The 27,165-nt window shown below is 41.1% G+C and overlaps 1 protein-coding gene across 5 annotated transcripts in view; it reads right to left on the reverse strand.

The window, feature by feature from the left end:
- Positions 1 to 27,165, reverse strand: part of bahd1 (bromo adjacent homology domain containing 1) — a 31,396-nt gene extending 4,231 nt beyond the window's left edge. Inside the window, exons 1-6 of one of the 5 annotated variants that reach the window (XM_028566536.1) lie at positions 26,567 to 27,165; positions 6,162 to 7,929; positions 2,873 to 3,282; positions 2,404 to 2,563; positions 2,217 to 2,296; positions 74 to 165 (exon numbers count right to left, since the gene is read on the reverse strand). In XM_028566536.1, the coding sequence (XP_028422337.1) occupies positions 74 to 165; positions 2,217 to 2,296; positions 2,404 to 2,563; positions 2,873 to 3,282; positions 6,162 to 7,800 (2,381 nt within the window). In that variant the 5' untranslated portion in view covers positions 7,801 to 7,929; positions 26,567 to 27,165. Of the gene's footprint in view, positions 1 to 73; positions 166 to 2,216; positions 2,297 to 2,403; positions 2,564 to 2,872; positions 3,283 to 6,161; positions 7,930 to 12,040; positions 12,275 to 13,164; positions 13,222 to 26,566 lie in introns of those variants that run through there. The other 4 variants (XM_028566540.1, XM_028566539.1, XM_028566538.1 and 1 more) reach the window with 4 other exon arrangements.

Here is a 27,165-nt window from a genome sequence, read left to right on the forward strand (position 1 = left end):
CAACATGTGCAATGCAAGAAATGCGCCAAAGCAACCACAAAATGTAAAAAAAATTAAATGTTTTCTTTCTTACCGACAATACTGTGTCAATGTTAGGACATAGCATTTTTCTTCAATACAGGCCACACTGTTCACATCCTGGTGACGAGACGCAAAGATCTCATTCTGGGGAAAGAAAGTTTCAGTCATGTGTTAGCTCCCAAAAACAACAACAACCTATCATCCACCAAGACTCAAAATTAAACAATTGATCCTTGAAGCCGTCACAGTCTGCACATGTACAGACAGGCTTTAAAAGACAACTGCATTGTCCACGGGCACTTCTGCCTCACCTTCACTTCCAGACGAAGGACAGACTCACAGGAGAAAGATGTTTCTTTCTCCGAGCCAAAGCCCTGCTACTGTTCTCACACTGCTGCTCTGATGTGTTTGTTGTTTGTTAGTGCAGCCGAGAAGTGACAGACTTCATGTGGTTTATTGTTTCTAGAGATTTATTAAAGTGCAACTCGTTCCTCTGGGAGATTACTGACAACCCGAAGCAAGCACAACAGAAGCTGCTCTTCAACGTGTGTGTATGCCAGCGTATGTGTGTTTGTTTGTTCGTACACTCTCATCTCTTTTAAACATATTTTCAGTTTCTGAGTTAAGCCAAAATCTCAGAAGTTTTCTCCTGAATGGTAATGTTTTGATTTTGATGCAAACTCATAGAGTACTAATAGGAAGAAATGAAGAGGAAGAGGCTCAAGAGTAATTGCCACAAACTAATTCTTATGATTAAGCAAGCACAAATACCATGGGCACTGTTTAAAAGATAATGTTTGTGTCATTGTATTTTTTTTTTCTTTTCAACAAATCTCCCCAAATTAACAATGCCTTAATCCGTTTGTCAGTACTTTCCGACTTCCCTCCCCTGTCTGGTCCTCTCAGCCCCAAGCCCATTTTCTCCTGAAGACAAAGATCTTTAAAAAAACGATCACACATATATAGTTTCATTTTGAAAAAGAGAAATAATTTAGGAAGCTGGGAACTTCAGTTTTCAATAAAATAAATAGTGTAAATAGGGCACTTTTTGGGGACTATTTTATGCCGCGGATTAATACGTAGGGAAGGGACTACTGCGTGTGTGGGAATGACTCAAAATAAACTACAGGGGCAATGTTTATGATAATGAAGGGACATGTGGCTCATTGTTGTGCTTTTAATAGCTTTTCTTCAACAATGGAGGTCAATGACACAAAGGAATAAGCAGGCTTTGAATACACAGACACAACTTGTGAGTGGGATCAATTCATTTTTGGTTTGCTAACAAAAAAAGAAATACAGTATATCATCAGCCTTATCGTTTAAATTAAGTGTAAGTGATTGTTATGTTATTTCCACCTAAGACTTAAAGGAACACGCCGACTTATTGGGAATTTGCTTATTCACCGTAACCCCCAGAGTAAGACAAGTCCATACATACCCTTCTCATCTCCGTGCGTGCTGTAACGCTGTCTGACGGTTCCAGCATTAGCTTAGCCCAGCACAGATCCTGCAGGTAACTGGTTCCAACTAGCCTACTGCTCCCAATTGTGACAAAAGTGACAAAATAACGCCAACATGTTCCTATTTACATGTTGTGATTTGTATAGTCACAGCGTGTACAAAAAACCACGTAACATGAGACACAGCCATCTTCTAACAGTAAACAAACCGGGAACTATATTCTCAGACAGGCTTGCTGCTAGCATATCACTCCAACAAGTACTATATTCTTCCACCTGAGAATATAGTTCCAGGTTTGTTTACAGTTAGAAGACGGCTGTGTCTCATGTTACGTTGTTTTTTGTACACGCTGTGACTCTATAAATCACAACATGTAAATAGGAACATGTTGCCGTTATTTTGTCACTTATTTGGAGCAGTAGGATTACTGGAACCATTCACCTGCATGTTCTGTGCTGGCCTGATGCCGCTGGAGCCGTCAGACAGCCTTACAACACGCACGGAGATGAGAAGGGTATGTATCGACTTGTCTAACTCTGGGGGTTACGGTAATTAAGCTAAATTCCCAATAAGTTGGCATGTTCCTTTAAAAGCTAACATGGCACGAAGCATAAATATTCTTGATCATGCAGTTTACGTAATATAGGTGTCCTGGTATATGATTTTATCAAACGCCTGCCGACCACTCAGAAACTGGTGTTTTAAAAGGTATGAAAGGATTTCCTCCTCACCTCACAATGTATACTGGGGTTGCGCCCCCCCTGTGTGTGTTCTGGACGATAATACCAAAACAAACTCATCATCAGCTCTCCTGAAGAAAAGAAAACAAAACACACACAGTTTACTTCACTGCTCGAGCAGTTATTACGGCATTAAACTCAGCTTCTCTTGTGCTGGAAGTAAACATATGTGTCCTACCTGACTCTGGCTCTTCCCACAGAGCTGAGATCTTGGCCACGTAAGGCAGAGACTTTTTTCTAGGTCCAGATTTCAGCAGAACAGTGTCTCTGACCCGAATCAGCTCCCCGTCCCTCTGGACTCCCTCGAAACACTTCCTCAGCACCGGAGCCTCGTCTCCCTGGGAACACAGGCAGCAGGAAATACTGACTCCTCAAGCAGCCAGACACTGATAAGCTGTGAGAGGCTGTGGAGTAAAAAGCTCCAGGATGTGATTTGTATTGAATGACTCCAATGTCTCAACAGAAATGTGAACAGTCAGGTGTTTGTACGAAACTCAAAAAAAAGAGTGAATAAGCTCTAACGTGACAATGATGCTGGTGTGGTGTGAACTCTCTTAGGACAGGCAAGACTTACAAACATACATTTAATTACAAGCGGCACCGTCATGGCTGCGTCAAAAAACACCAGCATGACTTCCTCTACGTACCACAGTGAAAACCTCCTTCTGAAAGGGCAGGCCAACTGGCTGCCAGCCGTTTGTGGATTTTTGGCGGCCGTTCTTTGGCTGCTTGGCAACTGTTCGCCCTCCGACGCTGGCAGAGCTGAGCTGCTTCTTCTTGTCCCTGTTGAGAGGGCAGACAGTCGAGCTGATGTTGCCGGTGCCGCGTGCGCCAGACCTCGACCCGCTGGCCGACTTGGCACTCTGCGGACACTCCTTCGCCACCTGCAGGGGAGGCTGCGGTTGGCTGGGGTCGGATAGCGGAGTCTGAATGTGGGGCACTGATTGGCCGGCTGGAGGCACAGTGGGAATGGGGCAGCCAGTGAGGGTTCTGGGGCCGGGACAGATGGGGATGGAGGAGGGACCGTGATGGTCATTGACAGTTGATGGGTAGTCGTCTGAGGAAGGAACAGAAAAAGGCATAATGAAGTAGAGGGACAGTCCTTTAAGGAGCAGCTACTAGATCAACAACCTTTAACAAGGTTACACAATAGAGACATGAACGACACTCAGTTGTTATTAGTTACGCTGAAGCAGCAGAAATAACACACAGAGCCCCAATTAAGGTCAATTACAGCCTTTAACAGAGCAGCCACACACACACACACACACACACACACACACACACACACACACACACACACACACACACACACACACACACCTCTAATGCAAGACAACAACACTAACTGTACGGAAAAAACTAACAGGTTGTGCACACTCCCATGAAGCTTAGGTGCGTAACTTTTCGATATTAATGAACGTCCGTTACATTCAAGCCATTGCCAAATGATTTGCTACGAAGCTAATCAAGCTATCAGCTCCACAAAACACTCTGTATTAGTCAGTATGTCTATGTTCAGAAGATGGTGGCGTCCGATGACTTTCCTATGCGAAATGTCTGCGAGAGAGCCCTCAAGCACTTGACGATTTGACAGTGGTACAGCCCTAAGCACTCACAGACGGAAACGCGCCTCAAAGTGTGCAAAATCGCAATACTTTTTCTTTTTACTTTTAGTATGTACTGCAGCTGCCCTTACAAAGCACGTACTGTTGCATGCAGTATGCATACAACTGGGACACATGACTTCATAACATTGCGCCTTGAACTTCGACCCTCTTGTTTGTATATGCTGCGCAAAGGATTGTGGGTCAGAATAGCCAGAAAAGCTTGCTGGCTTGCATATTGCAAAATCCAACCGGATGCAGTAGGACATCCTGGTATTTTTGGCATACTGCATTTGACATACTATGTATTGGGACATACTGAATCTTTTTCTGGCATGCTAAATAGTATGGTAGTATGGGTATAGGAACTCTAGGCGAGATATTGAGGAATTGGGCCTTTGACTTGTCGTGGCAGGAAAACCACAGGTGTTACTAATAGTAATAACATTAGCGATGGCTCTGTTCTTTTGCATGACAGTGGGACTGAAAGCCAACATGCACACATACCATCATTAATTCTAATTTTTACACCTGTGCTTTTCTTACTGTGACACATCAAAATGTGTTCTATGAAATCTATTTGTCTAAATCTAAAGATTTCGGTGCTCTTGTCGACAAGAGTCACAACCCTCACAGGCTGACCTGCTTTTGGCTGCTGGAGACCACAGAAAGAGAGAGAGAAAGTGCAGCTGAGGCACAGCAGTACACTGGCATGTGTTCACGTGTAATTAGTGTTGTTTCGAGGTCACATTCAGGTGTTTTAAACCATATGCTGCACACATTCAGGCAGACACAAAATGTGTGTGTGTGTGTGTTTGTGTGTTATACCACAGACATCACAAAGAGTTTTCTCAAACTCAGTTACTAACTGCTGACACTCGCGCTCATATTATCAGCTCATTAGGTTTCAGCTGCACATGCCTTGTATTCACTGTCCGGCTGCTTGTATTCAGATGTAGACAAAAGAGGTCTTGCCCTTTATCTGATATTTTTTGTTACCTCCCACTCAAGTGACATTCCAAAATGGGAGATTAAAAATGCCTGACATAATAGCTATTCTCAGCACATTGTACTGCTTTGGCAGCCAAATTTAGAGGTGGGGGGGTTGCATTGCATACAAAATAACCTAATAACTAGTGTGCTCATGAACCTTTAGTACTTAAACATATTAGGAAATCCTATTGTCTTACTTAGAGGGCTCAGTGATAATACACATAACGTTCAGTTTCCTTGTCATGAGGAGCTTGGCCTGTAAATAAAAGTTGTTTCATTTCTTTAGTGGCTCTGCAGGGAGCTCTCAAAAGTCTGAGAAAATACTACAAACTCCAAATTTATAAGAGAAAGTCTTATTTACAAACTGAGGGGGGGGAAGAGTTTGAAAGACGCAAGCATTTAGCAGATGGACAAGTATTGAATGGGAAATGGGAAATGTACAATCCCGTGTATTGGGGACTTGACCGACTAAAAGCAATCAGGATATCTCTGCCTCTATTGCTTTTATTTCTACCTTCCTTTTTAAATGTGTCTATTGTAAGCCTCCCAACTTGTGGAAGTGCAACACTAAATCGTTGGAGTAACCTTTTAAAACAGGCCTTCGTGAACTGTTTGGACACCGACTGAAAGTGGACGATTTATTTAGTCAAACTGCTATCTCCAAGATCTGAAATTAACCTTGAAGCTCAAGATTAAATCTAATCAGAATCAGAATCAGAAATACTTTAATAATCCCAGGGGGAAATTATTTAGAGCAGGTAACAGGCAGCATGCAGCTTTCGCGCATGCGCACTACTTTTGGATGTTAGACTAATGTGGTATTTTATTTATACTAATGTGGTATTTTATTTATACTTTGTGTCCCCTATTTTTCTTTCCTTTTGGTGTGGCTTAATTTACTCAGATTATACTAAGAGAGATACTAGACATACTATATGTGCCCGGATTTGTTTTGTTCCGTTCAGCTTTGTCACCTGTTCTTCATTGATTTACTGTAACATTTTGTTTTCTGTTTGTTTATCTATTAAAACTTGAATTACAAAAAAAAGATTTAAGGTAAATTCATCTACACTACATCACTGCCACACTTTAATTTGCAGCAGAAATAAATATACATATCCCACTGTATGAGGATTCAAAAATAAATAAGAGATAATGGACACGACTGTCTTTCTGCCCTATCTCTATCTGAGGCACTATCTGAGGAAGTTGTCGGCGTTGTTACATAAGCGCCATTTAGACAGATACCAGTGCATTAACATCAAAAACCATTCTGACACACTGCCGGAGGTTGACAAAAAGTAAACCTAGTAATGTCGGTCTTCTGTCTGCTCACCTCTTTTGATGCCGTGGTTACATTTGGTGCAGTCTGTGGGGCTGAAGGAGCACCCTCCTCTGGGGATGGCTGGAATGACACTGGTGTAGGAGGAGTAGCTGTTGATCCTGCAGGGCTCTCTGTAGCACGCCTCCACTGAGGTGCAGCAGTACACCGGATGGGTAATCCCTGAGGGCTGTGGACTGGTACTGGGGAGCAGCTTGGGTCTCTTGCTGCTCTTTGGGCACAAAGCGAGGGGTGATATGGGAGAGGGGGAGGTGTCCGGGTGACTGAAGTGGACGTAGTAGCTGGGAAAACAGGTGTACGTGTGCGGGCTGATGGTTATGGCTGCTGGGTGGGTCACAGAGTGAGGGGACTGAAGATGGTGGTGATGATGATGGTGGTGGTGATGGTGGTGGTGGAACACCTCGGACAGCGAGCCGTCCTCTGGTTCCTTGAAGGTCTTGTCCTCCAGGAAGAGGGCTAGTCTGTGACAGTACTCGACACACCTCTCCTGGGAGCGACAGTAGCAGGAAGACACCTCGGTCTCTACCTGCTCCTCTTTGATTGTTTTCAAGGAGAATCCCAGCGAAGAGCCATGATGGAGCTCATGTTTGAGACACTCCTGTCCTCCTGTGGTGCCCTTCCACTCTGGATCCAAAGCCTTGCTTTTACACAAACTACAGCAGCCCTGGTTGGTAGAGTCCAGCTGGGAACGAACCAGATCCTCTGTACCCTGTTTAATGTGCTTTAGTTGGTCCTCATGTTTGGGATGTGTTGTTCTTTTGGTCAGCGTTGTTTCTCCACACACTGGCTTACCACTCATCTCATCCTGAGTCGTAGCTGCCGCTTCACTCCCACTCCCCGGCTTGGACTCTGTCTTCTTTTGCCGTTTGGTTCCATACTGGGCACTGGTGAGTTTGAGCAGCGTTGCGGCAGTGAGGCCTGCCTGACGCCGAGGCGTTGGTGCAAACAAAGCCAACCAATCGATGTTCTGAGCCTCTGCTGCCAACCGCCTCTGTTTTTTAGATCTTTCTTTTGAGTCTACTTTCCCTCCCGGAGGTACTTTTTTGGTTTTACGACCACTGTGTTCATCTTTAGTGAGACTATCTTTAGCTTTATCTTCATTAGAAGGCTGCCGTTTCTTTGTGAGATTTGAGGCAAGAGAATCGTCTCTGAAGAGCAGCAAGCTGTTGACAGCCTCAGCGTTGAGAGAGGCCATTCTCCGCCTGCGGGGCTCAAAGACGGGTGCTGGAAACACGAGAAAGGCGTCAGATTGGTTGGTTTTTGGTTCCAGTGCTTGCCGATTGGCTGTGGAAGTTTTCTTTAGTCCAGATTTGGTCCTTCTTTGACTGGAGCTGGAGTGCAGCTTCTTCTTGACTTTACCTCTATATTGTTTTCCAGCTTTTGGTGCGTCCTTTTCTTTACCCACAACTCCTTTCTGCTCCAGACGGGTGAGCAGGACGCAACAGTCCAGCGCATCTCCATCACTCACTGCCTTTTTTCTATGTCGATGTGGCTCTGTCTTGTCCTTTTTTCTTCCTCTCAACTCGTTCTTTCTGTCTTTCCCTTTTTTCACACCACCTCCTTTCTCCTTGCGTCCCTTCTCATTCCGGGGTTTCCCGCATTTCACAGTCTGGCTCCGCTGAGCTTTCACCATGGTCTTAGCGTCTGGGGGCAGAGCCTCCACCTCCTCTTCATCCACGTGGGTCCTACGATGGTGGGTTTCAGCTCAGAGAGACCCTTGAGCGAGCATCATTGTGGATCTTCACCTGGGTCCATACACTCACTGGGGAGACATGGAACAGACATTTAACTGACTTCATGTAACAGCAGGATCTTTTGATGCATTATTTAACAACCAATTTTACTTAGTTTGCTGTCAATATCTAGGTCTGCAGGGAATATGACCACTTAGACAACCTTTCCCCTTTACATGCAAATAAACTGCACACACAAGATGAAAGAGGAAGTGAGATGAAGAGCACATTATGTTACGCCTGAGACCATATGTACTCCAAACTCATTCCCATTGGTCAGCTCTGTCCTAGTTTACAATTTGCCATTTTTACATTTAGATCATAATATATTAAGTGTGCTTTTTCTATTTGCCTTTTCACCTTTGTATCAATTAAGACCATTTTTAGCCCCTTGAACCCATGTTGAAGCACATTAATTACTCAACCAATCCACCAGGAGCTCAATATTACAATGATTCATCCACTCTGTGCTAAAACACAGAAGCACAGCGCAGAAACAGATGAGACGTTAAGGTGATGTATTTAACGTTTGATATGATGGATGCTTTCAGAAGTGATCTGGATCCCTAATTCACAATGCCGCACCGATTTAATTTTAGCCATATGCACAGCCTGTAGGAGGTGTATATTTAAATTTCTACAAGGTAAAAGGGGCAGCAAACCCTTTTAAATTGCTGTGAGGTATGAAATTAAGGCATCATTCTACAACATTTGGAGACACAAAAACAAACAGTATGATCAAATGACTCATGAATCGATCCTTATTTCACCAAAACTGGCAGCAGAAACACTCGTTGCACAATAGCCTCTTCAGTTTCCATGTCAACAGGCTGGTACAGAGTACATCAAAGCACCTCCAACAACTATAGTAGAAGACACATAATAAGCTTTATGATCCTATGCAATTCACACGAGTCTATGTGCTCTCTCAACACAAAAAAACACACCTCACTTTTTAAAAAAGAAAACCTTTTAAAGTTCCTGATGATTCAACTGCCAGTGACCTTTATGCAATGACACTCCTGCGTGCAGCATAAAGAGATGGATCATCCTTCAGCCCTGAAACACAATTATGCCAATTGACCTCCAAGAACTAAGTCAGCATGGGACTTTTTTTTATATTAAGTGACTCTTCAGCCAGAAAACCATTCGCTTTCACGATCACACATCTATTATCTGTAACGCTTATCCTATTCAGGGTCTTTCAGAAATGATTAAGTCTGAATCTCAGCTTCCAGACACACCCAACACATATACAAACAATTAAGTTATTTAACAAGCTGCTACTTATGATGGCACATTTGTAATTTGTTTTCTTGGCATGTGATTGGCTGTCAAGCTCACGTCATATTTTTGTCCAATCTCTCTACACCTGCAAATTGTTTTGTTCTGCTTTGAAGTCAATCTATAAAATGATCCACATGCTGCCTTTTTTCTTGGTCTATAAACTTACAGTTTCTTAGAGCCCAAGTTGACATATTGAAATGTCTTGTTTTGTCCAACTAATGGTCTAAAGATATTCAGTACTACAGTAGATTAAAGTACTATTAAACAGAGAAAATATAGAAATTATTCACACTGGAGAAGTGTGTGTGTGTGTGTGTGTGTGTGCCTAAAATCTATTTACACTTTAGCACAAGTTGTCTTTGTACATATACAATACAACACAGCTGATTTCTTCTTTCCACACACCCGTTTGCCAAAATGCCATTTCCTGTTCAACCACTGCCAACCACATTGCAGTCAAGTAGTATGCGTCAAAAAGAGAATGACGGGATTTGACTCCAAAGTCCATGCAAATTCTGCTAAAAACCGATTCTGCACTTCATAATAACAGATTCATTTAACCAGCTGCTTATTTATGCACTCAAGTATTTAACCGAACTTCATCTCATCACCATGTGTGCATCAAATCTGCTATTCCTTTACAACCTGCTATCATGTAACACCTAATGAAGAATTGGGTAAACCAAAACCTAGTGTGGTTCACTACAAAGATCAGAAAGTGTGAGACTCTTTCTCAAGCTTTTGTTCTTCTACACGAACACTGAACATACCTTGTGACTTTAGTAAGCTGTGATCTGTTGCATCATTTTACATCATCTTAACATGATTGAGATACAGTACCCAGTTAAGTCGTACCACAAACGCAAACCCACTTTGACTCTGGAGTGGACGCAACTCTGTGGCTGGACATTTTCAAAACCATCTCAAGGCTCTGTCTGCCCTTATTGCCGAATGACTCTGTGAACCGTGAAATGCAATCCATGAGAGAGAAATTTAATTTCCAGATAACAAGAGAACAGAAGGAGCCTCACATTGTCTGCGGAGATCAAATCAATTTGCTTCATTGGACTAAGACAAGCATGCACAGTGGAAGAACAGGAGCTCATTATTATTGGACCTTCACCACAACAAATAAAACAATAGGTTAAAATGAGTACTGTGGTCTGATATTTACTTGCTTTTTCATGCTGTTAGGAAAATCAACAACTGATAACTGCGCACACACACATACACACACACACACACATTTTTACAGTTCCTCCATTTATAACCATCTCTTGTATTTTTAAGGATGACCCAATCCACGTTACATACATACAAGTTTAAATATATATACAGATTAATTTATAATAAACCAAATAGTTATTGGTTGGTGACATCCTTTTTCCCATTACGTTTTGAAATAAAAAATTGTGGAATGTTTTTCTTTCTCTTTTTTTTCTTTATGAATGAACAACTAGTTTTTAAAGAAAGTGACATCTCTGAAGGTTGGTTTTGTTATTTAGATGGGTCAAGGGTTTAGATATGAATCTGAGAAGTCAGGAGATAATTAACAGGAAAAGAGAGAATCAGAAACATAGGCTATTTTTTCTACATACATTTAATTTTTCCGACTTTTCTCAAATAATTTCTTGTGAAATACTTGGACAGTTTCACCGCTTCAGGCGACACAAGCCAAAAAGGTTGTTAACCAATAATCAGTGTTTCCCAACCTTTTTGGCTTGTCAATGTGAATTTGTGATCCCCATATTGCAGGTTACGACCTCAGTGTGGACATGAGGATTTACAAATGCCTGAATATCCATAATACAGTTTCCAGTATTTCATAAAAATATCATTTTAACATGACTTTGTGTACAAGAAATATGTTTTTGATCTCGTGGCAGCTCAGATTCATCTCTTCCAGTATTTTACAAGAAAAACAAGCCAAAATTGGAGAAACATTTTGAAAAAAAAATTGGTGTAAGAGATTACATTTTAATATTACATTTACATTTTTCATTCTTATCCCTCTTAATTATCTTGTGACCCTTAATTTGGGACCCCCTTTTGGTTTTGTGACCCCAGGTTGGGAAGCTAATTGGAAAGCTAATTCAGAAGATCAAATGGAAAGACAGATTTCTGAAAATTACAGATATTAAAAGGACCTGTCCTTAAACACTATGCAATCTAAAGTAAATCGAGCATAGTTGATCTCTCCTGCTGATGGCATGTGAACTGACTGTATAGTATCTGAAGAGAGAGGAGGAGGTGGCTGTGCTGCCTGGCTGTCACACACAGACTCATTCAGAGGACGGACATGGTGTAGAGCTGTCATCATGAGAGAAAAAGCCTGAGGCAGGAGCTCTCAGGAAACTGTGCTGTGTGTGCCTCTTCAGATAGTGCATATCACCACAAGTCTACTTTCCTGGAGCACATCAGCAGTTCAACAATCCTCCACTAACACTAACCATCTTCCACCACCACCACCACCTCCCTAACCCTCCGTGCAGGTTCGGACACCAGCAGTTACAAACACACCCACATCTACTCACGGATCTGCAGTAAATAGAAATTAAGCAGATGCAATTAAGAGCAACGTTATTGCATGTATTGTAACCAGGCTGTGCGAAATCGCAGACTCGCCTACTGGAGCTCGTAGTTGGCCATGGTGGTGGACGGTGTTAATCTGACAGCATGCCGTAGCAGGAGTGCAGGCTGTGATATGAGAAGTGAAAAAAGCTCCTTAGCGGGAAAACGAGTCTAAAACATCCGAACATCCTCGATCAATCTGAGGTTTGAAGCGCTGCTAGTTAATATCAACATCATTAGGAGCTCGTGTTTCAGCCGAGTTGTTAGAAGCAGGCTACCCACCGAATCTATCATCTCCAACTGTGACGGGAATTACAGCCGCGATTCATCATTACCTTGCGTGTCCCGTCGGGAAATGAAAATCCCCCCCTCCAAAAAAAAATAAATCCCGTCTGTCCTGTTTCTGATGGTCAGTTTCTACCCGGTCGGGCTGTCGACCTGGGGAGCGATCCGCGGACCAAACAACCCACAGTAGCTGGAGACATGGTGAACAAATCGGTGAGCGGTGACCTACTTCCGAAGTGGCATGCTGGAGATAATATTCATGCGCTGCCTGCATTCACATTCGCCGTTGCACCGGGACATCCCTCTATTACGCTCATATTCCTGCAGGGACTAAACTGTCTCCGCAATTATGACTGGGGATCTTTAGTCAAGTCAATAGATACTAATAGGAGGCATATAGACTGTAAAATTATGATTATATATACAAAATAAACCTATAAACTATTAGGCCTACTATAAACTTACAAAAAGCCAAGTTCCTATATCATAAACATCATTAAGATCAACTCACTAATGAGCCCTACATTCGTAGTATTCTAGTGATTTCTTTTTTCTTAATTAGGCTAATTTCTTAAGGCACATAAGAACAGACCTAACTTAAGGAAATTAATCATGACTATATAATATATACTAATAATACACAGATATGGGCCTACAAGAAAACTATAGGTCCAATAGAAATATAATCATACAGCCTACATTAAGGTACAACTATCACTTTAAAGTCACTATTGAATGTACTGTATATACAAATATCACAAAAAACATATTAAACACTATAAGACAACTATAACTCACTGTGTATAAAACACAGTGTCCCTGTAGCTATAGTAACGTAAACGTCAACTCACTGAGTTTGCATTCATAATAGAAATCCCCAAAGGAGTAGTCCAGTGATTTTATTTCTGTCAGATTAATGACAGCAGAAAATAGAAGCATGTATCCCTCTTAATTAGTCTCATTTACTGTATCCTCTGCTCTTAACGATACGTGGAATGATAATGATGAGTGATCCGTCGCCGCTCATCAGTTATACTTGACACACATAAAATCGGCCAATTACAGTGCAATACACACAACACACACACTGTCAATGATTATCACTCAGCTGCTGCACTCACTCGGTGGATATTCAATTACAGGAAACTTCAATACCTGCACCAAACAGCAGATTCAGTCTCTTAACAACAAACTGATTGGAAAGCCATGTTATCAAGTTAGCATGTAGTCAGAATCGAGCTTAATTGGGATAAATGCTGATTGTCATTATCAATATCAGCTTTGCAGTGTGTAATTAACAGCTGTAAACAAGCTGAGTGTGTTAAGTTAATGAGGCGTGAGCATCGGGGGAAGCTGAGGGAGTATAGACTGCTGAGAGCTGACCTGTACTGCAATAAACACACTGTACCGGAAGAGAGATGCATGGCACCGATTGGGACGATTAAATGCTTCCTACATACAGGAAGCACTCACTCACTACTGGTGGTGATGATACTGGCATAAAGGGACATCTGAAATTATTGCTTAAAAGCAAATACTGGTTAAAATCTCCAAAAAGTAAATAAGATCTATAAGCAAATACAGAATATTATCTTATCTTAAACTGGGCTGGAAAACCAAAACAAGGAGCTGAAAGATGCTTTGAAGTTCCAAAGAGTTGAAGGGTGATAATTATCTGTAAGTTCATCGCTCGGAACGACTCCTCATTTGATCCATTGTTACTATAAAAACATAGTTTAAAAGGCACATTTCCCTTTGGTGTACATTATAGGAGTTTTGATGATTTCCCACTGACAGTGAGTATATCCAAGCATTCAGTGCAAATGCCTGAAAATCAGAACTTTGATATGCCAATTAATATGAAGCAAGTCAAATTGGGTATTTTACTGTGTTCTGGGCTCATTTCAAAAAAGATTTCAATCCCACAATTACTAATTAAGACAGGTGTAAAGAAATATCAATAACCATGAAAAATATTTGAGTATGACGTCTCCTTCACAAGCAAGCAAGAGGGGCTCTTAGAATCAGGCCAAGGAACCGACTGGTTCCTATAGTTCAGGATAATGAAAAGTCTTTGAATCTCTCATGTCCGGAAAGCACCTTGCTGACATGTAACATGATTTTAAACTCAACAGTATGGTCCTTTGTCTCGTCTTAGAGTGTCCCAGACCATTGTCACCTCAGATTTCTCCAAACTGATCGGACTTGTACCCCCATTAAACAAGATCTTGCCCCATACGTTTACTCCAGATGATGCATTTTTCATTCTGAAGATGGAGAGATAGCATTGGGGAGAGTGAAACAACACTGTAAAACTTTATTGATCCCTTTCTCCGCTTGCCCCTGTCTGAAAAGTCAGAGCTCAGATTCTGCTAGAGACCAGCCGCCCTCCAGCTGCCACAGCGTCAGTGCACTGTAAACAAAAAGTTTACAAAAATGTATATACAGTGTGTCCTTGGACTGAAATATTCTTTATATATAAGAAACAAGTTTGCAAAATCTTCCTTTCACATGTAAAAAAAAAGTGAAATATGTGATGTTAGATGTATTGAGCATAGTTCTGGATTTCCATTTAAGCCTTTAAAGCAAGACTATGAAAAGTTAAATTCATAAGAAACTAGTATTACCGCCTCACGATTGTATGCCTCTGCCAACCAGTCAAGTTGCAGTTTACATCCATGTCTGTCCACATTCATATATGTAGTGAAGGCTTTTTGGGATTTAATAAAAAGGTTTTAAGTATATTTTTTGGCGAAATGGAAGTTATCACTATATTGATATGTATGATCTTTGTTTTGACCTTTGACCACCAAAATCTAATCAGGTCATTCTTGAGTCCAAGTGGACGTTTGTGCCAAATCTGAAGAAATTCCCTTAAGGCCTTTCATATCACATGACCAGCAGCATATAGTGGCTAATGTTAGCTAGCGTAAACTATCACTTTAATCTATATTTAAACAATAGTGTAATGTATCAAATGAGATTTCAGGTCATAGTTTAACTTTACTGTTTTGGTTTACTCTCTCCGCTCTTTTGCAGTACTGTAGCGGTTTCTTTTCAGCAGCAGGCAGTGGTTTTCATTTGAACAAAGCTTTATAACCCCACTGTACACTACTTGCTCAGCACCAATTAGCAGCCAGCCACACAGTGGAGCATTTAGATGCTAAAGAGCCAGATATTTCCCTTAGGAGTTGGTAGAGAACAGAGCTAATATAGAGTGAATATTGGACATTCATCAGGTGGCCAGAAACATGACTCCAAATGAATGCTAATGTTGGATGTTTAATCAGCAACTGTTCAACAAGTTCATCATATCAACCTAAAGCTAGAGTGTGGAACTTTTACATGTAAATGTGTGTTACATTTAAGCACTTGCCAAATAAGTTCACACAATGCTGATTCAGCCTATAACCACCAGGAAAAGCTCTCAGTATACCAGAGTTGTGGTTTCTGTGGCGACATTCCCGCACTAGTGTACCGGAAGTATGCTGATACAGCTTATTTGTAATCAGAACAAGTAGTCCAATAACTCCACAACAACGTTGTTACATGAGCAGTACACAGAGTGCTGTCAACCAACCTTGCTCACTCATGGCTCTTAATGGGTCCGCTGCTTATTCTGGCTCTTTGATTGGTTACACAGTGTTATAAAGTCTTCCTGTACATCCCAATACCTTTACAGGCAGGAAGGGGGGAAAGGCCACAGCGACTGGGCATTATGAATCCAACTGCTTTTCTTAAAAGTTGTCCTGCCACACGTATTTCATGACTTTGTGGTAATGTCTGAAGTTCTACCATGGACTCTAACATTTTTTGTGGAAAAAAATGCCTTGGTTACCTTGTTTCAAGCCATTCTAGCGTGGTATAGAAAGCCTGCAGGAAGACTCGGATCGATTTGTGCCAGTTCTCATTAATATTCAGTGAGCTAAGCTGCTTGACACTGATTGGCTAACAGCTAGCCAATGAGAGCCTGGCTATCAGCATCTTTTACCCGGCACAACTGGGCGAGCTCATGAATAGTAATGAGCTCAGGCAACACCACGTCAGAGTGACCAGCTTTTGTAACTGGCCTGATTTCTCCGCTTATTTCTTTTCAATGGCTAGAGCTGACAGAGGAGGTAGCAGTTCATTTTCACATTCACCACATAACACAAACACATATGGACCTAACATATTTCAAAAAATACAAGTAAAAACGGTTTTGTGTGGCAAGGCACCTTTAAGCATGTCAACAGTGTTTGTGTAATTACGCTCATTGCCTAGAGGAGGGAGACAAAAGCTCCGCACTCCAGATTGAAATTATGATAATGTAACAATGTTGTGTTCACAACTTGTTTCTGCTGCCCCAAGTGGCCAAAAAAAATCCCTTCTTGTTGGTGTGACAAAACTGTTTTTTTGCTGCTTAAAACTAGCTTGTATGTGTCTGGAGTCCACCTCATATAAACTTTTAGTGGCCAAGGTGCTATCATGGTAGCCAAAAGTGGTTTGTCAATCTGTCTCTCTGTCCCTTGTGAACAATAGAGGGTTCAACAGTAACGGTTGCCCGGTTGGCCTTGGCAACCATTTTGTGTCCTCTGGTTGTCCCCTTTGGCAACCACCCGTTCATTATTTGTTTTTTTAATATATAAAAACTAGTGCTGTCAAACGATTAAAATATTTAATCGCGATTAATCGTATTAATGTTATAGTTAACTCGCAATTAATCAGACATTTTTATCTATTCTAAATGTCCCTTGATTTCTTTTTGTCCAATTATTTTTTCTCATTTTAATGCTCTTATAAACATGGAAAAGTGGATCGGGGCGGAGAATTCGCATCAGCTGTGTGCTTGGCCATCAAGTGGTATTTCAGACTGGACATGCTGCGATGATAGCTCAGTTCACAACAACAACCATTTGGCAACTTTTTAAAAGTAAACTTTCCATTCAGAATCTTATTGGCATCCATTTTGGCATCTCGCGCTCGCCATCCACTGAAAACATAACGTTAGTCTACTACTCTTTGGCAAGCCCAAACAAGTGTGTGCGGCGTGCCTGTTGTTTTGTTTCCGGTCTAGCTAGATCGTGTTAGGTGTTGTAGTTTTTCTAATGTTACTAGTTGTTGCAACCAAAAGAACGTTAATCTCGCGATAAAAAAATGTACGCCATTAAAATGGGTTTGTGTTAATGCCGTTAATAACGTGTTTAACTGACAGCACTAATAAAAACAAATCAAAACTTACAAAACTGGAAAATCTTATTTTAAAAGAAGTCAATATTTTATTTGGTTGTCTCCATAAAGTTTAAACACTACGTTCGTGTGCAACACAAACACGAAACATTTCAGCTGTTGTGCGACCGCTTTCCACACACGCGTTTGCCGTGAAAAGATACAGTGTCTCATTACGGTGCCACCTAAATGTCTGCGCTGCTCTCTGATGCTCCGAAACAGACATTAGAGGCAACAGAAGCATCGCTGCATGTCGCGCTAGTAAACACTAATTACACATTACACTTGGCAGCAGGTAACATTAGCCTACCGTTAGCTAATTAGGTGTAAAAGTGTGACTGTATTGTGGCGACCTCTAGCTCACCCAGTAAGAGCGTTTGCCCCATGTTGGCTGAGTCCTGCAGCGGTGCAGGGTTTGAATCTGACCTGTTGCCCTTTGCTGAGTGTCATCCCCCATCTCTCTCCCCCTTTCATGTCTATCCACTTTCAAAAATAAAAGGGAAAAGTCCCAAAAAATTATCTTAAAAAAAGAAAAGTGTGACTGTATTTCACAGTAGAGAATTCCAACAGTGGGACGTACAACAGTGTTGGATTTTGAGCTTGGGATACTGTGAGATTCTCCGACTTCCCAACTTGAAAATCCAAGTTTAGTGGGCGTGTTTCTGACTTTGACCTCGTAAATTCCAACTTCAGAGTACAAATTGAACGCAATATTTATTCAATTTCTTTTCAGGTTGGATGCCTGGTCAACATATTATGCGTTACGTCTATTTAAACGTCCACATTTAGTTTGAAGCTGGGCTGTAATCAAGTCCACCGTTGTCAAGTCCAAGACTAGGACTAGTCGAGACCGAGTCCAAATGAGTCATGGCTGAGACAAAAAAAAAAAGAATCCTGAAAATGATTGATGCTTGATGAAGGAAGTTTGACGCAGCCAGGCGTATACCAGGTGATCAATGTCAATGCCCTTCTAGATTGATTTTGAATTAAACCATTACTTGTTTTCTGAACAAGCGCGCTTCATTAATGGTTTCGTTTTGAAGGAGGAAGTTACTTTAGATGACGTACAATAGTCTGCTGCTAAAGCTATGAGCTAAAAGACACAAACTGGTCACTGCTGTTGTCAGAAAAACAACGAATAAAAGTTGCGTTTACTAAAAACTAGTAAACCTCGTGGTGCATTCAAAGTTATTGTAAAATGCCCCTTTCTCATCTGTTTTTTGTCTTTTAACAGCAATTTACTGGTGAAAGAAGTAATTATTGTTAAAAGTTATTGTTATTACAAAAGGGGGGAATTTAATTCCCCCCTTTTTTGTGCTGATCCGAAAATTGATCCGATCCGTGACTCAAAACCGTGATCCGTACCGTGAGTTTTGTGATCCGTTGCACCCCTATTTGAGAGGGATGGGAAATTATATTGCAAGCCATTATCTCATTGTTTCATTATTAAAATGTGCACTATAGTTAGACTAGAAATGAAGTGCTCCAAATATAGGCAGTTTAAAACATGGCAACCATATTGTCAATTTCGGCAACCAAAAGCTGATGCCTGGTTGCCAAGCAGGCAACCACTTTAAAAAGTAAGCGTTGAGCCCTGCAATATTTGGTTTAGTTTTGAGAGACGGAGTTGAAGAGGATAATTATACCCATCCTGAGTGATGTGACTGTGGTTACACACAGCAATGATATGTTAATGCACCCAAGATGTAATAAACATCCACTCCTTAAACCACCTGTGGATGTGGTCTATTTAGTCATGTGAAGAAAAGCAGCTGGGCAGCAACACCTGTTGAAAATGTCCTGGCAGTGCTGACGAATGTGAGGCAAAATGTTCACTGTCAATTTCACTATACAGCAGGAGAGGTAGTGAGGTGTACAGCAATCTGAAATTAAAGTGGAACATGTTTTCAATGTGATGATTCATTCACTATACACGCAATCAAGTGAAGTCATCCAGGAGGCCTCATCCCTTCTAACCAATGCAGCAACCTGTCATTGGTCCAATCCCAAAGTGAGCCCTGAGGACTAAGGACTAAAGACTCACAGACTTAATTGATCTCAGGTGCTAAGTGAGTGAGTGTGTGAGGCCACATGGGCTCAAATAGGTAAAATGGGATTGGGACAGCACTTCACACGAGATCACATGTTACCTTGGCGACGTTTAATAAAAAAGATGTTGCTGACACTTGTCGGTTTGGGAATTTTCATTTTAAGTTTGTTGCTTTCCACACGGCCAAGGCACAGGAGACGGCTGCTTGATTCCACATTATTTCAAGCTCTTCTTTTACAAGCTGGAAAACAGGTTGGTCTGTTCCGTGGCCGTGTGTCATGCTGTTGTTTACCTTTGTAATTTCCGGATTTCCATACGGTCTCCGCGGTAAACGTCACAACGCTTTGAACTGTGGGTAATTCCCTTTGGTGAAGTCTGCATCGATGCAGACTCACGGAAAGGGCTCGGTAAGTGTGTACTCAAACCCTCACACCCTTTGAAATTCGACATTGGGACAACCCTAAGCCCTTACGAATTTCGCGAAAACGCGCACCAAAGTCCGTGAGTCTGTGAGTCCGGACTTTGGGATTGGGCCATTGTCATACAACTGGCTGAATACTGTGTATGTTAACCAAGGTTTTCTAAAGACTATGTGTGTGAAAGAGAGGTATTTGTGTCATGCACGGCTGGTATCAACAATATGGTACATGACTGGGTTTGTTTGTGTGATTACATCTTATTCATACAAGATATTGTTTGTGTAGGTTTAGAAATTTTTTCAAGAGAGAATATTGAAAGATAAGATTGAAACTGATCTTTTCTTAGAAATAGGACAATACAGGAACATCTACTCTGTAGGAATTTAGCACAAAAACAAAAATAGATAAATAGATGATGAACTACATGTGCAAAAAATGATAGAACATAATGAGGAGACGTGGATTATACCTCAGACAGTTAGGACATTGATTGTGCAAAAGTAGGTGAGAGTCTATATTCTGAAGATGATTGCTAAATTTTTTAGACTCAGCATACAACTTCTCTTGGAAACCTTATGTTGTTATACAACAGAACAGGTAGTAAGCTGTTATTTCTCTGCTTCAGCATGTAGCCTACAGATGTAGAGATGGCAGTTCAGCACTACAGAGCACATACAGGACAGGAAGTATAATTATCTGCTTCTACTGTTCCTCTTCAAAGAGACGGGGCAAGATGCCAGCCAGCCTGACTGGCAAAGAGGGAGAAGAGAAAAAAAGAGCTAGCTAGATGGAGAGATAGTGATGAAGACTGAATTCAAAAAGATGGAAGCAAAGCACCGGAGAGGAGTGGGGAAAGTGGAGAGCGAATCACACACCTCACATCTCATCGAGCAGGAGAAAAGTCAAACTTAGTAGAAATCAGAGGGGCAATTTTTCACATTCACCCTGCTTTTCTTTGCCTGACAGCTCCTCAGAGATACATAGTTGGACATAGACTTTCTGGGAGAGCAGGAGAGAACAAGGGAGAAGAAAAATTAAAAGGATGTGTGAGAGACAGCGACGGCAGGGGAGGGGGGTGGGGGGGCAAAAGACAAGAGAGTGATGGATTGAGATAGCACAGAGAATGGAGACAGAGAGGGATTGTCATCATAATCATGAACAATGACTCTCTGATAGAGGAGGCCGATTGCTGGATTTTCAACCAAGCAGAGGAAGGAGCAAGGAGGGGGCGGCCATTTGCCTGCCCACCTGCCAGGGCCTCAGTCATGCTTTTAGCATCTGCCAAACTGAAGGACGCTTGGTGCCATGTGCTTTTACTGAAGGAGCCTGACGTTTGTCAGTCACAGTGAGGGCTTCTGTTCTGTTAGGCCACAGCCAAACAGGGGTTAATATCCCCCCTTCACACACACACACACACACACACACACACACACAATGTAAACAATCCCAGTGTGTGTGAGTAGTGAGCGAGACCCCGGCTCTGAAAGCTCCACATCCACTGCAGCTGTGGGCCGGCCAACAGCTGACACCGCGGCTGTGGGTCTCTGCTCTGTTTCTGCTTCCCACCCCACCAACCCTGCCTCCTCTTCTTCTATGTTTCCATGAAACAGACCTGTAATTTTCACAGCTGTGTCTCGGGCATTGTGCCAGGGTGAGTCAGGAAAATAAAGACTGGGAGAGAGGGAGAGAGAAGGGCTGGCTAATGGCTTTTAGAGGATTGCAGGCTCCAGCACAGCTTTGCTAATCCTGAGACACTCAAGATTCAAGCCAAAGAAATATTCCGAACTAGATTAAGATCCAACTGTGAAACTCATTAGCATTATAAAACGTTGAATACAATTATTATGGTAGCCACAAAGCATAATTCAGCTTTACAACTTGGTCTTATTTTCACAGTTTTCCCCATCATATCTATTGGTTAGGATAACATTGTACTGTTGTACAAAGTAACTGCTGAAATCTGGGAACACTTTGCTACAACAAAGTCAAACAATCAGACAGGTGGTAATTAGGTCAACAGTTTAGTAAGATTATCTAAACCTGTTATTTGGAGGTAAAACCTGAAATTAGCGTAATAATCCCAAATTGCAGGAAATACTTTCTGCACACACAACATAGTAAGTACAGTGGGTCAAAATTGAACCCGGAAGGCAGTCTGTAAACTCTGATGCATGTTTTCAATGGAAATGCTTGGGTCATCAGTTTTCTCTTCCAATTAAGATTGACTAATCTGGGTGGTTGTATTGTCTGACCATTGGTGTTTCTGTCCCTGCTGGACTTCTTTTAAAATTTCACACAAAGCCAGATCACCAACAGGGAACATCTGTCCTGCGGTTTCAGAACTCTTCAGGGTTAGGGGTTAGAGTCCCAGGGTTCAATTGGTTTGGGCCAATTTTAATGAACATTTGTATAGAAAAGTGTATTATTAAAAACAAAAAATGACATGATATGATAGGCTTCATTACCTGATCATAAAAAGTCTTTACTATGTGTGAATCTGGTTTTACGACATTTAAAGGCATAGCTTTGGTCTCAGAAGTGAGGGGAACACTACAAATAAATACATACATTTTAGGATAACATTACAATTGTAAATAAAAACACATAGATTAAAAGGTGAAGAGCTTTTTTTAGCCCTGGGTAATGCCTGTTGGCGTGCTTTGACGATAGCGCAGCAACGACAAGCAGCTTTTTGTTTACATTCAACATGACCGAAGCGCAGCAACCCGTTGATGCCGCTGTCGCTGCTACGTCACCCGGATCGTTGGTCTGATTGGTTGAAGGACTATCCAACTGCGCCCAGAGGCATTTGAGCGGCGTCTGTTGGTAACGTCCCTTTGGAAATGGGCTGTGAATGAATGTTCCCCAGGTCTGGTGTCAACCAGGCTAGGTTTATTAGGGTTCCAGAAGGTAATTTTTGCCTCTGGTTAATCTGGCTGTGATCTCAGCAAACAGCTTCGTGAGTGCAATGTTATTATAACCAACAGGAATTATGGCAATATTTAGAAAAGTAAGACCCAAGATGTAATAAACCTGAATTAACCTTTAAACTTTGATTAAGAAAGATACCTGACCAATTAGGCACCATCTACAACTACATATTTTCATCATATAAGTTACTAAGGTTAATACCATTAGCTTGGATATTTGAGATTCAATTGGGTGTCAGTGCCAATGATTTACGGCCCAGCAGCCACATGGCCATGCAAATCTTACCCAAATGATGCAATAAACTATGACTGACTTAGTCTACTGAAAACCCCTATACGGCCCATATAAAACCCAGAAATGTTGTTTCTTATGAACTTTTATGATTGAAATGTCAGCTATAGGCCTAGTAGATCAAATTAAGCTTGGTTGCTAAAGGTTGCATGTAGGACAATTTGATTAATTATCATATTAGCTTAAGGTTAAACACTATAGGGTGAATAGTGTAAAACAAATTAACTAATAGATATCAACATCAAACTTCCCCAGTTGATTACTTACATTGATTAAGACAATTACTTGTTGTAGTGCAAGTTTTTTTAAATCTTATGTTTAAATATGCAAATGAGGCATTCTCTTATTATATGTGCACACATTTGCATACATTTCCAGAAGAGAAATCTCTCACTTCATTTGTTGACATATTAGAGTCAAAGATTTTTACAAAGAGAAAAAAAAGTGTTTTACCTGATAATTAGCTAATTATGCTAATTACACTAATTGCCTAACATGCAACTCTTAGCAACCAAGTTACATTTTATTCACTAGGCCTACAGATGTCATTTCAATCATAAACGTTCAGAGGAAACAACATTTTCTGGGTCCAAGAAATTTCCTGTAGAAACTTGCAACTGGAGCTGCTAGAAAATGGTTAAAAAGTTGTGCCATTCAGTGCAGTGCAACTGAATGGCATCCAAAAAGAATCAGGCCCAATGAGCTGAGTTCCTGTTAGATAATATTTAACAACAGTGTGACCATGACAATTGTTTTGGAAAAAAAGGGATGTGTCAGTGTACTTTTCCAATGCAACTTCATGAACAATAAAGAGATTCATATTGGGTATTGTTTTCACTTCCTAAAATAGATTTTTATGCATTAGATTTGCAAGATGAACCACACAATAATTATGAACAATAATAATAGGCTTTTCAATCGGATATGTGCTAACACCTACAGTATTCTATTAAATTCTCTTCTCTGCTGTCCTTTCTTCTGACCACATGTGGCCTGTATCTGAGCAGGAAGTATTTGTCTCCTTTGGGACAGCAGGGAGGGACAGTGTGTTTGGGTGACAGGAGGCATGTTCCGCTCCTCCTCCTCCTCCTCATCCTCCTCTCTGTGGCCACAACAGGACACTTCTTCAGAAATAATGGGATTATGTCCAGGATTGATATCCAGCTTTATGGCTCAGGTGTGGCCACTGCACCTCTATCCAACATGCTGCTATGACAGGCCTGTTAAAGAAGGCTGCGGAGAACTGACTAGACACAAATCTACCACGACCTCCAGAACTGAAGCTCTATTGTCATGCTTTTCTGTGCACAAGAGGCTTTTCAAACACTATTGTACTGAAGAACTCACTAGGCAACTTGTATGTCATGCATTATAACCCTGATGTCATGTCAGAACATGTACTTTTCAAAGGCCCTTTACAGCAGGAGGTGATCGGCTTTCCACATATTAGATGGTTTTTAATCCAAACAGGGCTGCAACTCACACAACTTTTGTCATTAGTCATTAATCCGCTAAATATGTCCTTGATCTGAACACCTACTCTATAAAATGTCAGAAAGAGAGAACCATGTCCATAAGAAATTCTCAGAGCCCAAGCTGAAGTCTTCAAAATGATGTTTTATCAATCCAGTGGTGAAAGAGGTATTCAGATCCCTTACTTAATTAAACAGTGTGAAAATACTCCTCTACAAGTAAAAGTACAGAATTATTGTTGAAACAGCTGGTTCTCTGTGCATCTTCCAGCAGCTGAATCAGGTGCTTCTCAGTTCCAGGGAAAGAGAAAAAATTGCACCCGAGCACACTAATTGATTTACAGACTTTTTTTAAACATTTTAACAGTACGGTGTCTTCTTTAGAGTCAAAATGGACAAAGACCTAGGCTAATACAAACTCATATATAGTATAGTCGACCTAGAACAGGTGTACAATTGTCATTGGGTATCTGGAGAGGTAATAGAGCAGAGCTGACTGATTCTCTGAAATATATAAACTCTCTGGAACACCATGAAACCTTTATTCACTTTCTAGACTTAGGCTAACACTTTACAAAGGAAACAACAGCACTGTTGAAACTACAACCTATCACAAACACACTTCTGAAAGCTGATAGTAATCTGCCAAGCTGTTGAAATGAAAGAGCGTTTCCAGCATAGGGGTTACCCCACAGCATCTATCTCTTCGGCCTATCAGAGGGCCCTACAGATATGGAATTCCTGTTAAGAAAACAGGAGCTTTCACTAATTCCTCACGGACCACTTTCTCCTCTGGCAGGCAAAGTCAAAAACATTAGCCTTAAACATCGTAAGGTCCTCAAAAGAGATCCTTCTCTAAATGATATCGGCTCAGAGCCTATCTTGATTACATAATCGCAATCTGAGAGACAGACGTTCACCACAACATTATCTAACTGTCTATCTAACATTATCTGTCTCCTGGTTGTCTAATCAACAGACAGGTTTCTTTTCCTGCTGTGCATCTAACATGTCAGACGCCAAATACTTTGCACATCCACATTCTGGTAAAAAAAAAGACACCATAAACTGAAGCAGCACACGTTGTCTACATGCTAAATTGACTTTCAAAAATGAATTACACTTGATGTATGCAGTGCTTGTACTTTTTATACTTTTATCTTTGTAAATGTCAGATATATCGGTGTTGTTTTGTTCCTGGTGTACTTATAGTGTGTGGGGTGTGGCATTTGGATCCATTATCCAACCAGTTATCCAAATGGTAAATGCACACCTGTTCTAAGTTGACTATTTATGCATTTGCCTTATGTCTTTGTCAATTTTCACTCTAATGGAGACACAGTAGTGTCAGAACCAGTCTGTGTGCACTATTAACGGCGTACATCAATCTGTGTGCTCCTGTCCCTTTTTCTCTCCTTGGAAGTATACAAGTATTTTCTGCAAAAGGTACTTAAAATATTAAAACTGCTCATTTTGTGCAAGCAGAATGGCCCATGGCAGTATATTATTATATTATTATACCTTCTATTATTGGATTAGTACTGAAGCATTAACATATAATGAGCATTTAAATGTTGAATCTGGTGGATAATGAGCCCATTTAATCTACCATCTAGCCTACTTTTAGGTGGTTAAATGTACTATATGTTAAATACATTTAGTGGACAATATTTCCCTCTGAGAAGTAGTGGAATAGTAGTATTAAGTAGCATAAATGGATATACAGTAAAGTACAAATAGCTTTAAAGTTGTACTTGAGTGAAGTTCTAAGTAAATGTACTTAGACTCCCAAAGCCAAAGATATTCAGTTTATTATGATAGAAAAGCAGCAAATATCCACATTTGAGAACCTGGAAGAAGTGAATTTTGGGTATTTATGACGATTGAGTTAACTAATTGGTTAATCGGCTCATCATTCAGCTCTAAATCTAAAAGAAAACGCCACCAGGACATTTGAATGCCTCTAGCATGTTTTCCAGGATATTGGCAGGCTTAAAACATATTCTATTCCATATTCACCAAACAAACTTAAATGTGATAGCAAACCCACAAACACAGACTCCGCAGCAGAGTCGAGCCTCAAACTTGACTCCAACAGAAGCTGCTCGACTGACATTTTCTGCGATCACAAGCTGGAGGAGTCTCTACTCACCGTTTAGGCGAAAAAAGACGACTGAAGTGAAGGGAGAAGTAACAGAGATCTCCAAAAGTTGCCTCTCGGGTTTCTAGATCACCACCAGAAAGGAAAGATCTGTTTATCTGCTGTGCTGAAACATTACTCCAACCCGGAGCTCGATCTCGTCCTGTCCACTTTCAGTTTTGCCCGAGAAGCGATAAGAGTTGAAGTCTGTTGTGTTTAACCGCTTTGAAGAATGGAAAATAAGCAGCTTTTAAGAAGGAAGATCACTTCCACAGGGCGAGAGTGATGCGTCAGGTGTACGCTTCCCTCAAGTGAAGGAGGAAAACAGAGTGGAGGATCACGTTGAGTTGATCGGCTGAAGCCTTTTTTTTTTTTTTTTTTTTTCTTCTTCACTCCAAACTGCACTGCCCCGTGCGCTACGCGTAGAAATCAGCAGTCGGAACACTTTAAACCACAATCCTGGTTTAGAAGACGAAGTGATGCGTGCTAAGCATTCAGCAAGCTCCCTGCAAACTACGGCTCACTTCAGCGTGTTTTTACATAACAGCATCATCCGCTTTTTTATGTTGACGCATCATGTAGCGAAAACATGGAGTTTCTTAAAGGGCCAC

The sequence above is a fragment of the Perca flavescens genome, chromosome 20, assembly GCF_004354835.1.
Source record: "Perca flavescens isolate YP-PL-M2 chromosome 20, PFLA_1.0, whole genome shotgun sequence".
NCBI lineage: Eukaryota > Metazoa > Chordata > Actinopteri > Perciformes > Percidae > Perca > Perca flavescens.